This window comes from Gallinula chloropus, assembly GCF_964237585.1.
Source record: "Gallinula chloropus genome assembly, chromosome: 13".
Lineage (NCBI taxonomy): Eukaryota > Metazoa > Chordata > Aves > Gruiformes > Rallidae > Gallinula > Gallinula chloropus.
In genome coordinates this window covers 21,343,859-21,359,722 of record NC_140098.1, presented here as the reverse complement: position 1 = coordinate 21,359,722, position 15,864 = coordinate 21,343,859, and the positions used below count along the sequence as shown (strand labels likewise).

General features: G+C 61.8%; 1 protein-coding gene across 1 annotated transcript; it reads left to right on the top strand.

The window, feature by feature from the left end:
* HSD11B2 (hydroxysteroid 11-beta dehydrogenase 2) lies at nt 1-15,862 on the top strand (the record flags this gene model as incomplete). Its single annotated transcript, XM_084269988.1, has 5 exons — nt 1-271; nt 13,606-13,818; nt 14,060-14,245; nt 14,485-14,634; nt 14,971-15,862. 5 exons carry the CDS (start codon nt 1-3, stop codon nt 15,324-15,326), a joined length of 1,176 nt encoding a protein of 391 aa, XP_084126114.1. The 3' UTR covers nt 15,327-15,862.
* Between the last annotated feature and the right edge of the window lie 2 nt (nt 15,863-15,864).

The following is a 15,864-nucleotide window of genomic DNA, read 5'->3' as shown; positions in this document are numbered from 1 at the left end:
ATGGAGCCGGGGCTGGAGCGCTGGGCGTACGGCGCGCTGTGGGCGGCGCTGGCCGGCAGCCTGGCGCTGCGGGCGGCCCGGCGGGCGCTGGGGCCGGGCCGGGGGCTGGTGCTGCCCCTGGCGCTGCTGGCCGGGCTGCAGAGCCTGTGCCGCGCCTGCCTGCCGCTGCCCCTGGGGCTCGCCCTGGCCGCCGCCGCCGCCTGCCTGCTGCTGTGGCGGGCATCGCCCCGCAGGCTGCTGCCGGTGGCGGGCAGAGCCGTCCTGGTCACAGGTGAGTGCGGGGGCACGGACGGCCTCGACGCCCCGACGGCCCCGCCGAGGGCTCGGGTGGTCGGTGGGGAGCGGGGTGTCCCGCGGCCACCGCTCCGGCGCTGAGAGCGGGGTGTCGTGTGGGCGTGTGTGTGTCCCAGGGGGTGCCATCCTGTGCCCGGGTTGGGGCGGTGGCACGGCTGCCAGCCCCTCTGCTCGTCCCAGCTTCCCTGTGCCCAAGCAGACCTGGCCAGGCTGTCACCGCTGCTGCCCCTGCCTTCAAGCCAGGAGGATTTAAAGGGGGGGGGTGTGAGCCCCTTCCAGCAGCTCGAGGACCACGAGTGATGCTGGGAGCTGCTGCTCCTGGAAGCCCAGAGGTTGAGTGGGACACGTGGTGGGGCTGGTGTAGAGCTGGGCTGCTGGTTTGGGAGCACCTCGGCGGTCCTCTCCTCCCCTCTGGAGCCATGTGTGTTCTTGGAAAGCTTCGTGGGGCATCTCTAGAGGTTACACTGGAATCTGCTACTTGGGGCTGAGCATGGCTGCTTCATCCCAAGCTCTGTCCTCGGAACCACTGGGGGCAAGCGAGGCCGTTCTCCCTCTTTGTGGGGGTGTCCTTGGGAAGTTCTGCTCAGCTGCTGCCCGCCTCCCATTGGGGCTGTCTGGCACAGGGCTGCTCCGTTGGGAAGATGCTGAACCTCTGGGTATCAAAGCGCTTTAACCTCCCCTTCCTCCTGGCAGTGGGGCTGGAGGATGATGATGGAAGCTGGGGGCTTTGCTATGGGGCGATGGCAGCAGGCACAGGGTGAGCAGGAAGCACTGGGACCAGGGTGGCTGTTGCTGGAAGGGTGCTGCCAGCCCTTTGTGGGTGCAGATGGGGAGAGGTGCCCACAGGCTCCCCCTCGGTGGTGCCCCCAAGAATGGGAGCCTGTATATGGTGGAAATGTCTGGGCTTGGAGACCCCCAAGCTGGAGATGGGATTCCGTGTGTTTCCCCCAAAACTGAGCCTGTGTGAAGGGCAGGAAAGAGCTGGGTGCCCCATCCAGCTCCCAGGGCTCCGTGGTGCCACTGGGAAGCAGAGGGAGACCTCTCCAGAGGAGGAAGCTTGGAGGAGCAAGGCAGCAGATGAATGAATGATTCAACTGAGTGAAGGTCAGAGCGGCGGTGGGGCAGGGCTGCCCGGGAGGACATGCCTGACAGCCGGGCGCTCGCAGGTGCCCCGTGGCACGCTGAGCCAGCCCGGGCTCGGTGGCATCGCCTGTATAATTAGTGAGTCAGTGGCTGGAACAAGGTGTTCTTGCCCTGGTGCGTTGAGGTGACACCTCTGCAGCTCTGGTGTGTTTGCTCTCGGCTGTAAATACTTTGTGGTTTTACAGGTTGGAGGCGCAGCCTGCGGTGTGGGTCTGGTGTTTCCCTGCTGCTGCTCCAGCAGGTGCCTGCTGAGGGGCTGATGTGAAGGGTGCTCTGCCCAGGACAGCATCCCTTGCTTGAGTATTTGCGTAGTAATTAGCCTGGTTCTTTGGTGGGTTAATTCTGGACACCTCCTGGCAACTGGGTATGGAGTCGCTGCGGGTGTCTCCTCTGGGGGAGAGGATGTGGGCAGGGGAAGGGCAGCATGGTCTTCCTCCTCTTTTGCCTGTGAGGAGCAAAATATGGCAGAGGGAGAAGCGTAGAGTTGGGTTCTTGGCTATTCTGGGCATCAGCAAAGGTGTGCGAGGACGGGGAGAGGGCTCCTGCCATGCTGGGTGTCATGCTGGACCCGTGTTCAACCAAGAAACACAGCGAAGTCCCCTCTGAACTCCTGCCATGGAGCACAGGTCCCAGCCCAAAAAAGCTTTGGTTGTCATTTTCTCTTCCAGACACTTCTTGACCACTGGCTTAATCCTGCAGCAGGGAGTTGCACAGGTTCACCCACTGCATCTTGAGGTGTCTCAGCTCTTCCAGCTGCCCACCCTTCCACGCCCCCACCCCCTCCCCTGTAGGGAGCAAGCCTGAGTCGAGCTCCTGATGCTTGTGCTGGTTTGGGCATAGCTGGCTAATCAAGGCTTAGCTGATGGGAAGGGCTGTGCAGCTCGGGTTGAAGGCCACAGAGCAGATGCAGAGCAGCAGGTGCTCACAGCCATGCTAGAGAGCCATGGTGCTTCCCATCTCCTGCAGGGTTTGCATTTTGGGTGTTGTGCTGGGGCTTGGCCAGAGCAGGAATGGGCAGCTGCCTGCTCCTGCCCACGGCTGGAGGGGAGCAGGGAATGCTGTGGTCTCCCGTGCTGCATCCCCTGGGCTAGTAAAGCAGGTGGCTGCTGGTCCCCGCTGTGACCTCGGGGCTCGCACAGCATCCTGCCTGAGATCCAGCTCCCGGGACAGGCGCAAGGAAAGTGTTAATCCTGCCTTGCTGGGGGAGGTCACAGCTGTGTGCGGTGGTGGGGAGGAGAATGCCCTCCTGTGCAGCTTGGGCTGGGAGAGGTCAGCCCCAGAGGGATGAGAGGAGCGGAGATGAGCTGCTCCAGCCCAGCGCTGGGAGGGGGACAGCAGCGGTCTCCATGCTGCTGTGTTGTCCTGAGCTAGCCTGTCAGTCCAAACCCGCCTTGGACAAGGTTGTGGTCCAGCACAGGCTCTGGCTGATGTGGAAAGCTGTGGAGCACCCAGTGTGGGCAGATGGGGTACGGGCAGCTGCTTGACCTGACACCAGTCCATCACCAGTGAGCTGCAGGGTGGCCAATGCCCAGCATCCATCCCTCACTGCTGGGGTGTCACCAGGGCACCCTGGGGTGCTGATGCCGCAGGTCGGTGCCAGTGGTGCATGTGTGTGCTGGGAGCATCCTTGCTCTGAGTGTGAACGGGCTGGTTTGTGTGTGTGTGTGTGTGTGTGTGTGTGTGTGCCCCTTCCCCAATCTGTTGGGTGGCCTTGGGTCCGTTGGAGTCCTCTGAGCCAGGTGAATTGAGAGGGATGCTGCTTGTGTCCCCTATCTCCTTCCTATCGGGAACTGATACCAGCAGCTCCCCAGCCTGTGCAAGGGGGTGGTCTGAGAGCAGCCTGGCGGGGGGGGGGCAGGTGATGAGCTGTCCTTGCCTGGCCTCTCCAGATGGGTTAGTGCTCTATGTGAGGCTTGGTTTAGACCTGGGTTAGTTTAGACCTGAGCCTAAATCATCCTTTAGTCCCTGTGGTCTGACCTGATGCCTCTGAAATTTGACAAACCCTGGGGAACAGCCCAGCACACCGAACTGAGTGTTTGGAGGGGATGGAGGGATGGCTGTGAGCATCCCAGGCTGCTGCAGACAGAAACTCATCACCCAATTGATCTAATTACCCAGTTAGGCAGATCTTGGGACAGGACGAAATGTGAACCCGCCTGTAGACCCCTCCCCCACGCCTGCGGGGCTGTCCCAGGGCAGAGGGAAGACACGAGCTGTGTGGTGTCGATGCTTCACTCCGGGCAAGGAGCTGGAAGCAGTGAATTGCTGCTCCATCTGCAAGGGTCACACCCGACTGACACAGCTCTGAGACAGCCCAAAGCCATGGGGGGCACTGAGAGTTGGGTCCCCTGCACCCTCCCTCCTCCTCGGTGTAACTTACAACGCCGGGAGGCGCCTGCAGAGAGTTGTCTGTCCCCAGCAAGTCATCTCTGTGGGGTGGCAGGGGGAAAAGCCCAGCCAGTCAGCAGGTCAGGCTGCTCCAGCGCCGAACCTGCTGCCTTCCCCTCTCTCTCCTCCCCCTGCCCTGCTGCAGGGAAACTCCTCTTTCCCAGCCAGGCTCTCCTGTTAGTCTCATGCCCCATTAACCACCCGAAACGGGTCAGGGCTCCGGATCGTGCTCAAGGTTAACAGGGGTTTTGCAGCTCAGCCCTAGGCAAGTGGGGCTCCCGTGTTTCCCATGGACCCGGCAGATGTTGGAGCATCTGGTGACCACAGCGGGGTGGTGATGTGATCCAGATGTGGGGACTCGCTGCTCTGAAGGTGAATCGCTCCCTCGCTCAGCGGGGCCGTGGCGCTCCGGTCTGGACTTTGATTCTGGCTCAGACCTGTTTTCCTGCTGAACCGGTTGCTTGGAGATGTCAGGGGATGGGGGTGGTGTCAAGATTTTTGAGGCTGTTGAGTACTGGGTGCTGGCTCTGGGGTGGGCACCTCCTCTCCAGGGCATGGTGGCTTCCAGCCCGTGTGTGGTGCTGAGCCTGCCAGCAGCCCTGCATGGGGTACAGCGTCATGTGAGGATGCTCCAGCTCTCCACAGGCGCCTTCAGCTCTGCTGATGGAGCATCAGTGCTGCCCTAAAAGGTACCGAAGGGTCTTCCCCAGGCTGGGAATCTGCTGGCTCCCTGGAGCTGCTCCCTTCATTCTGGGATCCATTCAAAATGAACAGCAGAAACAACGAGCTCACTCAAGCTGAGGAGGGGAATGGACCCCAAAACTGAATACCCAAACCCGAACCCTGGGTTCCCAGCAGTCCCCTTGCATGTGTGACCCCAGCTATGGGGTTTGCCAATGGGTTTTTTGCCAGAGCAGAGCAAAAATAGACCTCAAACCCCACCCTGCTTCCCTTTGCAGGGCTGAAACCCAGCAGCCCTCCATGGTGTCAGGATTCTCCTGGCCCTCCCTAGGATTCTCCAGGAGTAACACCTGCCCCTGCTCACTGCTGCCGCTCTTGGTGCTGAGCTACCAAACAAGCACTTCCAGCGCCTGCTAACGCTGGGGACCCGTTGGGATGGTTGGGTTTGGGGTTCCTACTCCTCCTTAGCACTGTGAACCCCCAAACCCAGGGAGTGCAGCTGATCTGGAGGGGGAGAAGCGCATGGGAGCTGCGTGCTGTGGGAGAAGGGAGTTGGTGGAGAGGAAACCCAAGCTGGCTTGATTAACGCTCGGGGTTACGCGGGGACATGAGAGCAGCAGAGCAGAGACTTCCCTGCAGAAATGAGATTGTCAGATGGGAACGGATGCTTCGGGAGAAGTGTAGGCTGCTGCTGCCCTCTAGTCCAATGAGCAGCACATCTTTAATGAGGCCTGGGATTGTGTTACCCGCTGTTGAGTCTAGCTGCTCTCCAGCCGGGATCTGGTTACGGAAAAGCCCTGCTGATTTCACACACAGGGATGGTGGATGTGGCCAGCTGGGGTTTTGCTATGGTAGGGATGGGGTGGGGGGAAATCTTCAAGGTGCCTCTGCCTAAGCCTGGGTGAAGGTTTGGCACTTTTCTGTGCTGGGGAACCTCTGGAGAAGATGCTGTGGGGCTCTCGTACCTCATCACTGCCCTGATGTCCCTCCTGCGATCTCAGAGCTGAGATACTTGCTGTGGAGGGTGAATCCCAGGCTGGTGAGGTTGGCAGGGACCTCTAGAGATCACCCACTCCCACCCCTCAAGCAGGGTCCCCTCGAGCAGGCTGCACAGCACCGTGTCCAGGAGCACGGGGCTGGAATGTCTCAAGAGATGGAGACTCCCCAGGCTCTCTGGGCAGCCTGGCCCAGGGCCCTGCCACCCTCCTCATGTTCAGGTGGAACTTCCTCTGCTCCAGTCTGTGCCCACGGCCCCTTGGCCTGTCCCTGGGCCCCCTGAACACAGCCTGACCCCTCCTCCTGAGCCCAACCCTCATGGGTTTCTCAGCACTGAGAAGATTCCCCTCAGGCTTCTCTTCTCCAGGCTGAGCAGCCCCAAGTCCCTCAGCCTCTCTTCATCAGAGAGATGTTCTAGTCCTCTCAGCACCTCCCTGGCCCTTTGCTGTGCCCTCTCCAGGAGCTCCCTGTCCTTCCTGCCCCGGGGAGCCCAACACACCCCACCCCCACCCCCCATTCCCTATGAGGCCTCCCCAGGGTGGAGCAGGGGGCAGGATGCCCCAGGCTGTTGCCCTCATGCTGTTGGTGTGTTGCTATAGGAATAATTTGGGATTTTTGTGTTTTAACCTTGACCAGCCTATTGCTTCTGCTTCCCTCTCTCCTGGAGAGCTCCCAGCCCTGGAGCTTTACCAACATTCCTGGTGGGAGCTGGCTTCCCCATCGCCCATGGTGCTGTCCTGGGATTTGCTGGCTCTAAGGCCATAATCTTGCAAAGCAGTTTTGGGCTTTACAGGCTTTGCAGCATCTTGTTGGGTGGGTGACCCCAGGGAGCCAGATGGTGGGTGCTTCCCAGGCAGGCTGGGGATGGAGAGGAGGGATGGGTTGGTGAGCTGAGGTCCTGGAGGAAATACCCCCCCCCTCATGTCTTCTGCGGATGCTCTGAATGCCTGGCCTCTTCTTTCAAGCCTTTCTCTGCTGCTTCTGGTGGTGGTGATCATCTCATGCCAGGTCAGCTTCCACCAGACATACCTGTGAACACATTCCAAATCCCTCTCTGTCCTTGTTTCTCTTTCTGGTGGCCAAACTCCAGTCTGGTGTCATCATCACGCCGTGCACATCACCGTGCACATCACCATGCACATCTGCTTCTCATGATGCTGCCTGGTGACACCATGGCCAATCCTTGCTCCTCTCCAGGGTCCCAGTTACCAGGTGGGGACAAGCTCGATGGGTGTGCAACCATCCCATGGTGACTTCTGTCCCCAGGGGCACGTGTGGGTGCTGGGCTCTGCATTGCTGTGGGTCAGCACATCAGCCTGGAGGGCCACCTGCCTGCCTGTATTTTGGGGGAAAAGGCACCAAAATAGTCTCATGATACTCAAATGCCAATCAATGGGCTGGTGGGAGCTGTGGGTGGAGGGTGGGGAGGGGACAACTTCAATTGGGTGTCGAAGGGGCTGGTGTGGCTTGAGGTGGCCGTGGAGGGGTTATGGCTTATACCAGGGGCCTGAACAGCTCCATGTGTTTGAGAAGGTGCTGTGGCTGAAGCTCAGGGGGTCCTTGTTCAGTTTCTAAACCTGAAGTGCAGCTGGGTCCTGTGTGGTTCTGGCAGCTGCAGAAGATCCTCTCAGTAGGATGGCCGAGGCTGTGGTGATGGGCAGGGCTTGCACCTGATGTTCTGCTTGCCTGGGCTTGTAACATGGTGGGAGTTGACTCAGGATGTGGGGGAGCAAGGGGGTGGCACCTTGGGAGCAAAGTAGGAGTCTATCCCCAAAATACAGCTGGACTGATGCCACTCCATGGAAACCTCTGGAGCTTCATTGTGGTGCTGCAAACCCTGAGCCTGTCCCCACATCCTGCGCCTTGTCCAGCTCCAGGGTGGGTAGGTGGGTGGCACCCAGTCCTGGGGGGAGGTTTGGGGCTCTTTGCCACCAGAACCTGACCCACTGCTGTGGTTCTCCTGGTCCTGCTGGTGCTTTTCTGTCCTGGTTACAAACACCTTCCCCAAGGTGTCCTGGCACGGTGGTGGCTCGTGGTGGTCTGTGTAGGAGAGCTGGTCTTCCCTTCCCCTGGCTGCCAGAGCTTTAGCCCTGCCCATAGCAGACCTCTGGTGGGACCAGCTGCCTCTTCTTGCTGGGGCCTGATGTGCTGTCATGGAGCACAGAGAGATGGGGTTGGGGCTGGTGGGGTTTCTCCAGCCAGCCAGGGGTCTGTGGCGACTCCCAGCAGATTCCCCAGCCGTGGCTTTGCTGCCACCACCGTGCTCCCCAGGAGCACGTCTGGGGCTGCCCTGGCCGGGGCTGGTGCAGCTTCCCAGCCCAGCTCCCACCCAGGCTCTGCCTCTCCCTGGGCAGGTGGTACCGGTGCTGGCCAGGCACCAGCTGAGCCGACCCCAGGCCATGGGCGTCCTTCCCAGTGACAGCTCTGGCTGATGGATGGCTTCTGTGGCTCGGCAGCACCATGTTCCTGGTTCACCGTGTTCCCTCTGAAGGTGATTATTAACCCGGTTATCGCTGCAGCTCTTTACAACTTCCTCCTCTCGAGGGAACATCATCCATCCATCCATCCATCCATCCATCCATGCATCCATCCCAGATCAGCTCTGATGTAGAGGCTGTGCCCTTTCCCAGCTGATACCTGTGCTGCTGTCTTCTCCTGCTGATCCCTGCCCCAGGAAGCTGAAATCCTTGAGTGCTGGTCTGGCTGCTCCTTTTGGAGAGTCTACCCCCCCTACCCTTGGTGGAGATGGCATCTGCTGGAAGCTGCTGTGCAGCCCTGGGATGTGCCCAGCGGGTGCTTCTAGGGAATTCCCTGCACCCTTTTCCTGTGAAACCCTGGAGTGTTGCGGTGCTGCTGGGAGGAGCGGCACTTCCTCCCCTTCTCCTGTGTGTGAGGGTCAGTCCTCAGGGCTGGGCTTTCTCTGGGGCTTTCCTCCTGCATCTGAGGAAGACTCCGGTGTATTCACATCCATGGCCCCTGCTTGTGCAAACCCTCAGGGTCAGGGTGCTGAGCTGACATCCCTGGAGCTTAACGCTTGTGCTGGGGCTGACTGTCAGCTCTTGGGGGGCTCCTGACCCCCTCAAGCATCTCAGAAGGTGGCTGGGCTCATTTCTGCCCTGGCTGTGCTGTAACGAGCTCTTGGCTTCATTAGCCCCACTGGCTGCAAGCAGCATCTGCTGCCTGGCTTTGGGGGGTGGATAAGGCATCTGGGTGGCTTTCAGTGGCGGTGCCGGGGAGGGCTGCAGGTCCCCATGCTGAGTTAACTCCCAGCTGCTCTGGTGGTGCCTTTGGGTCTCCCTGATACTGATCACTGGAGCTGGTGCCTGCTCCTGAGAAACAGGCTTTAGTTCAGGAGCCGGGAGCGCATCCGCACTGGCCTCGGGCGTCCTCGCTGCCTCTCCTCTGCTGCTCTGGGTTGTCTGGGTGGAGAATGAGGGTTTTCTTCCCCCTTTTGTTTGGTTTCCATGCAAGGTTTCTCCCAGGGTGGAGGTGACACTGTGTGAGGCTTCAGAAGCACTTGGCTAATCCGCTGTAATTCACACCATCTGGCATAGGGAGGGGGTCGGGTCACTCCTGTAACCCCCCCCCATGGTGATGGGCATCCCCCCACTCTGCCTTCTGCTGTGGTCCACAGGTCCCTCTGGGGCGATGCTGGGGGTCTGCCTGGCTCCTGCCCTATAGGAGCTGCTGGAGGGCCAGGGATGCAGCATGTCAGCTGAGGCTGCAGGAGCTGTCAGCATCCTGGCTGGTAATCTGCCTCCGACTGTTCGTGCCGGCTGTGCCATGGGAGGGTCCCTGGGGGGCAGAGTGTGCCCCCACCTTGGCTCAAATCCTGTCCACCCCCCTCCCCAGGCTTCTTGGGTGGGAGCGGGGATTTGGGGATGGCATTAGGGTCATCCCTGAAGGCATCTCCCTGGGGTTAGTTTCATTCTGTTTGATTTAATTAGGCTCGTGTCTTCCCAAAACCAAGTGCTGAGGACCAGCAGCATCACCGGGGTGCTGCCATCTCCTGTGCCCAGGCATGGGGGGGAGCCGCTCTGGGGGGCTCCATGGGGAGCAGGGACACCCCCTCACGGGCACAGCACGCTGCTGTGCCAGCCGCGGGCTGGGGTGCGGTTTCCTGTTGACAGTGATGCCACCGGCATCAGTGGGGTGAGGGCTGCTGGTGCCCCTGCCTGGCCCCACTCCAGCAGCAGGACCTGGGGTGTAGGCGATGGGTGGCCAGAGCCGGTGGATGGCTGGGGTGGCTCAGCTGCTGTGGGCACAGGTGCTCTCATCCTTCCCTCCCTCCCTCCCTAGCACCCTGCCAAGAATTTGTTCCCTCTTGCCTGGGGTGACATCACCCCCTTTATCGCTCCTCACTCCATGTGTGCAGCATCCGGGAGGTGTTGGCCACCAGGCCCTGCCCTGCCTGCACGGGCTCGATGATTCCTCCTGCCTGGATCTGCACCATGCAGGAGACACCCCTCTTCCCTCCCAGTCACTTTCAGGGTGTCCCATCCCCTCCACTGCCACCTCATCTGCAGGGGCCCCATGGTGCTTCCAGGATGGAGCTGGGATGCCCATCCCCAAGCAGCCGAGCCAGGATCCATCCCTCAGGTGCCGTCCCAGCGGGGTGTCCCTGTGGTGCAGCCGGGCTGGACCCCGTCCCGCACCCGGCAGAGCTGGCTCGGAGGCGGCGGCGGTGAATCCTACCGGGTCCAGAAGGCACCACCTCCCAGCAAAATGTCAGCCGTGTTTAGCTTGGCATCCCAGGCAGGATTTGAGCTGGAGCCTATGGAAACAAGCAGCTCAGCGTGTTAATCCGCTCGGCCTTGGCGCCCCGGCCCCCCTCCAACTGACAGTGTCCTTGAGCCCGGTGCTGCCCCAGTGCTGTGAGGCCGGTGACAGTCACTTCTTGGTGAGGCACTGTGGGCAGGCTGGTGGGACGTGCAGCCCAGGAGCTCTGTGCAGGATGTGGGATTGAGAGCCCAGGATTTAGGGAGCGGTGTCCGGGCTGCGGGGGACACGTGGGGCACCCAGGCAATGACCTGCATGGCTGGCATGGGGACGATCTGCTCCAGATGTCTGGCCCAGCTGATGTGGCAGGGGATGGAGTGTCCCCAAAGGATGCTGGTGCCCCTGGGGCTGCCCATGCTGCCAGGGATAACCCTGGGGCAGCTGCTCTGTCCTGGGATGGGGACGTGGCTGCAGAGGGAGACGAGCCATGCTCCTGCCTGCTGAGGTCTCACTGGTCTGTGCTGGTTCTCTCCCCTCGTGCGTGGCTGGGGATAAGGATGCGCAGCTTGTGGCTCCACGGCTTGGGGGTGAGGATGCCCGGCTCAGGTAAGGGGGAGTCCCTCCTGCATCACATCGGGGTGAGCGCCTTGGACCCGTCGCAGCGGCCCTCCATCACATACCATGCTGGTGCTGGGCACAGAAGGGAAGGAGGTGGCTGTGCTTTGGGCAGCTCCTGGGTGCCAGCCACATTATTACCCAGCTCAGCTCCGCTCAGCGAACTGCGGTGCTGATGCTGAGCACGTGCCCGTGCGCCGCAGCCGGGGTGCTGGCTGCAGGAGCAGCGCGGCTCCCTGAGGCAGCAGAAAGCCAGTGCTGTGCCATGCCTGACTCACCCCAAAGAAACGTGCCAGTGCCAAACCGGGACTGTGGCTTCAGCTGCTGGCACCTGAGCCCAGCCTGGCTCCCAGCAGCGGCGAGATGAAGCGTGGCCGGCAAGGGGCATCTCTGGGCAGCGGGCCCGCGGTGCTGTGCGATGGGTCCTCTTCACCCTTCCTGAGTGGGTGGGAAGCCAGTGGCAATGCTGGGGGCTGAACCTTTTCCTGTTTGCTCAAGATAGGTAAAGCTGGGGCTCATCATGCCGAAATCCAGGTGGAAACCAGTGTGTCCCGCTCCCTGGGGAGCCGCTGGAGTGTCTGCAAAGTCCTTGGGACATGCTGCCCACCCGCTGCTCCGGGAAAAGGCCAGCCGGCCCCCCAGACCAGCGTTTGCCCCCGCTGCAGAGCTCTGCTGGATTTTGCAAGCGGGGCTCAGGCTCTGCTCCTGCTGCAGCAGCAGCCTCCGGCTGCTGGCCCGGGGCCCGCGCTGGGGGATGCGATGGGGGGTTCGAGCCGCCTGCCTTCCTCCGCCGCACTCCCTGCGCTCGGCTTCTCCTGCGCTTGGTCCGACTGCGGTCCGTCCCGCCAGCACAGATGCAAAACCGGTTGGCAAGCTGGAAGCCGGGGTCGGGGAGGGAGCTGGCGCCGGCATCTCCTCGTGATGCCGCATCCTTGGACGGCGGCGCGCCCAGCGCCAGCCTCGCCGGGGCTGCGCAGACTGGTCGGCTCCAGCGCGCCCGGCGGGGTCGAGCCAGTGGTGAGGGTTCCCGAGCCAGCCCCGGTGTGGCCGGCGGCTCGAGTGCTGGTAGCCACGGGGAGCGAGCACGGTCCTGGGCGAGCCGCTGTGCTTTGGGGGCCACGTGTTGTGGTCCCAGGAGGGTTTAATTGTCCTTCCCTCTCTCTGCTCTTGGCCGGGCCTGAGCAAGGCGGCTGGGAAGCCGAGCAGTGCCGGAGACCTTAAATAACACCAGAGCATCCTCGCCCTGCTGGCCCCGGGCCTGTGGCCAGCCTCCCAGGAGGTGTTTTATATTTTATTATATTTTTTTTTCTTTCCTTGTGTGTGAATAAATTCAAACTTCCGAAACGAACCCTACGACCGCCCTGCTCCTCTAGTGCAAACCCAAACCTGCCTGGCTCGGACAGCACCCGGCCCTGTTTGCTCTCTCCCTTGCCAGGCTTGACCCAAACAAGCCAGGAAACCTACCCCAATCTCTCTCTTTTGGGTTTTTTTGGGCTGTTTCCCGGTGTTTTGAGGCTCAGGAGGTGATGGAGAGCTTCGTGTTTGGACTGGAAGCGTTCTCTTGCCGGCTGGGGCGGGAGCAGCGCAGGTAACCGCGTCCTGGCAGTGGCAGCAGGCAGGGAGTGGGCTGAAGTGCGGTGAGGTCGTGGCTGCGAGCACTTTTCATTTTAAACCTTATCTTTATTGCAGTTTTCTCCTGCCCTGTTGGGAAAAGGCGAAATGCACCTTATCTGGCCGGCTGCTGGCAGCACGGCCTGTTCCCAGTGCAGGGAGAGGCGGATGTGCCGCGCCGGCAGCTTGCGGCACCTTCAGCAGCATCCCCTGTGGCACCAGGGGCGATGCTGGGGTGATGCTGAGCCAGCCTGGTGTCCACCCGTGGTCGGTGCTGGGTGTTCGGGGGCTCAGCTGGGAAAAGGTGGGGGGGGGGGGGGGGGGGGTGTGTGCAGGGGGCTGTCTCTGCAGCCCCTTCCTGCCAGCTGAGCACCTCTGGGTGTGTTATCGCTCTGGCCTCCAGCCAGGTGCTTTATTATGGCTTTCTGACGCAGCAGTAAGTAAAGCTGAGGTGGGAAATTGGCTGGTGGATGCTGAGCCCAGGACGGCTTAGCTGGCACCCTGAGAGCTGGAGCCAATAGCACCCTGAACCCAGCCTGAGGGTGCGGGAGCTGAGGGGGCAGCTGGTCCCTGTGCCCACCCCGGGGCTGGCAGAAAGGATGCTGGGAGGGGTCCAGGGCCTCGGGGGTATCCGTGGAGCAAGTGGCAGTGCCCATGGCCACCACTGCATCCATCCTGCTGCAGGTGCTGGGTAGAGGCCTCTCAGGGATGTCCTAAGGAGCACCCAAAGGTGCCAGGCAGGAGGGTGCAGCATGTGACAGCCCCAAGGGAGCTTTTGGAGGATATTTCAGGCAGGGGTGGATGGCTCCAGCCCTGCATTGCTGCTGGGCTCTGGGCCATCCCTGTGCCTCACCACACTGTACCCATGCTTTTACCTGCGTCTCGCATCAGAGAGGCACTTGGGGTGATGGGGTTGCAGATAAGCAAGTGTTTTCTTCCTCCTGTGTGAAAGAGGTGAGAAAACAGCAGCTCCTCAACCTGCCAGTGCCCCAGAGCAAGGTCATATCCCCAGAGGCGTGGAGCCGGAGTGGCAAGCACTGGTGCACAGGGGTTTTGGTCCCTGGGAATGGAAAATGGGAGCTGAGGGTTGTTGGGGGCTGGGTATAGCCAGCCAGCATCTGTCATCAGTCACCACAGGGCTCTTCTTGGCTCTTGCAGGCTGTGACTCGGGCTTCGGGCAGGCGACAGCGCGGCACTTGGATGCCATGGGCTTTCAGGTGTTCGCCAGCGTGCTGGACCCGCAGGGGCCCGGTGCCCAGGAGCTGCGCAAAAGCTGCTCGTCCAGGCTGACGCTGCTGCAGATGGACCTCACCAAGCCAGAGGACATCCAGCGCGTCCTGCAGCACATCCAGGCCCACACCAACAGCACAGGTAGGAGCCCTCAGGACCCCACACAGCTCCCCAGGACCTCAGCTTGCAGCCTCCATGTGCCCCACCCCCCCCCCCCCCCCCCCCCCCCCCGAAAGCTTCATCCCTGCTGACAGCTTCTGTGAATGGGGCTGGTTCCCCCCCCACAGGACTTCCCGGGATCCAGGGAGCAGCTGGGATCCCCGGGGTGGGGGTGGGGGGTTCCCCCATTGAGGGTCACCTTTCAAGCATCCCATCCCCGCAGGGCTCTGGGGTCTGGTGAACAACGCTGGCTTCAACGACACCATTGCTGACGCCGAGCTGTCACCGCTGGGCAAGTTCCGTACCTGCATGGAGGTGAACTTCTTCGGTTCGCTGGAGCTCACCAAGGGGCTGCTGCCCCTGCTCCGCTCCGCCGGCGGCCGCATCGTCACCGTGAGCAGCCCCGCAGGTGAGCAGCACCTCCAGCTTGGCCCGCCAGCCCCCTGGCACGCTGAGGGGGGGTCGAGCATCCCTGTGGTGTGGCAGGGCTCCAGCGCTGCTCCCCCAGCCAGCTGCATCAGGCTGGCACCCTCAGCCCCTTCCTGGCGCAGCAGTGGGGAGCACAGCCCTACGCCAAGTCCCTGCCTGCCCCTGGCCATGCAGGCAGCTGCCCACCTGCCCGCTGACTCGTCCTTTCTCTCCTGCAAGGTGACCTGCCCTTCCCTTGCCTGGCAGCCTACGGGGCCTCGAAGGCAGCCCTCAGCCTGCTCATGGACACCTTCCGCAGCGAGCTCCAGCCCTGGGGCGTCAAAGTCAGCCTGGTCCTGCCTGGCTACTACAAAACAGGTAAGAGGGTCAGTACCCCAGTGAGGCAGGAAACGGAGCAGTGGCAGATGGGGCAGGATGCATCTTCCCAGTATCCCAGGCTGTCTCCCTGGGGACAGTGATGCTCCTGTGGCCTTCGGGGCCCCACTGGTGTGGGGTGCAGGGGCTGTGGCAACTCTGTCACAGCTGCTGGCAGGATCCCAGACCTCTGCTCCATCCCTGGACTAAGAAGAGCCAGCACAGTGCTCCCATCATGCTTTCTCCATGGCAGATCTCTGCCAGGGTTTCAGCAGGACCTTTCTGGGAGGGGACTGGGGGCTGAGGGTGGGGGGGAAACACAGCTGACCTGGGGGGGCCGCGTCCTTGCAGGGACATGCGACCCTGCCTTCTGGAACCTGCAGAAGCAGCAGCTGGTGGCCAGCCTGCCCCGGGAACTGCTGCAGGCTTACGGGGAGGACTACGTGGAGGAGATCAACCGCCAGTTCATCCAGTTCATGAAGGTGGCGGTGGAGGACCTCAGCGCGGTGGTGAACAGCATCACGGACGGGCTCCTGGCTGCCAACCCAGCCGTGCGCTACTACCCAGGGCAGGGCCTTGGGCTCATGTATTTCATACACCGCTACCTGCCCTATTTCGTCCGAGACTACTTCTTAAGAGGATTTTTCATCAACCCCAAGCTGCCCCGAGCGCTGCAGCGAGAGCACAGCGACACCAAGGCGGCCTGACCCCGGCCCGCATGCGGTCGCGGGGCGGGAGGGAGCCTTCTCCCGGGATTCCCAGGCACGCTGGCCCCCGAGCGTGTGCGCAGCCCTCGGCATCGCCCCGCTGCGCCGCGGGGGAACAGTCGGCACTAGCTGTGAAAAGCCAAATCGCTTTCCCAAATCAGGCAGATCTATTTTCTATCCTGCAAGAATCAACGTTTTCTACAGACCTCGTTTTTGTATTTTTTCTACCCGTGCATCCTCAGAGGGGGCCGCCCCTGCCTGCCTCAGCAGCTCCGCACTGCGCGCTGCGATGGACCTGGGGTGTTTCTCAGCCACCCAGCCTCTTCCTCACTGCTGGGGGAGCAGGAAACATTGGGCTCCAGCAGCTGGTGGCTGGGTCAGGCCTGGGATCCTGTGGCTGCTGCCAGGCCAGCCCTCGCCTCCCCGCTCTTCGTCACACGCCCCGCGTGCTCCCGGGGAGCGCGGGGGCCGGGCTGCAGCACTCTGCACCAGATGAGCTACGTGATTGTCACTTTTTAAATAAATCTCTTCTTGATAC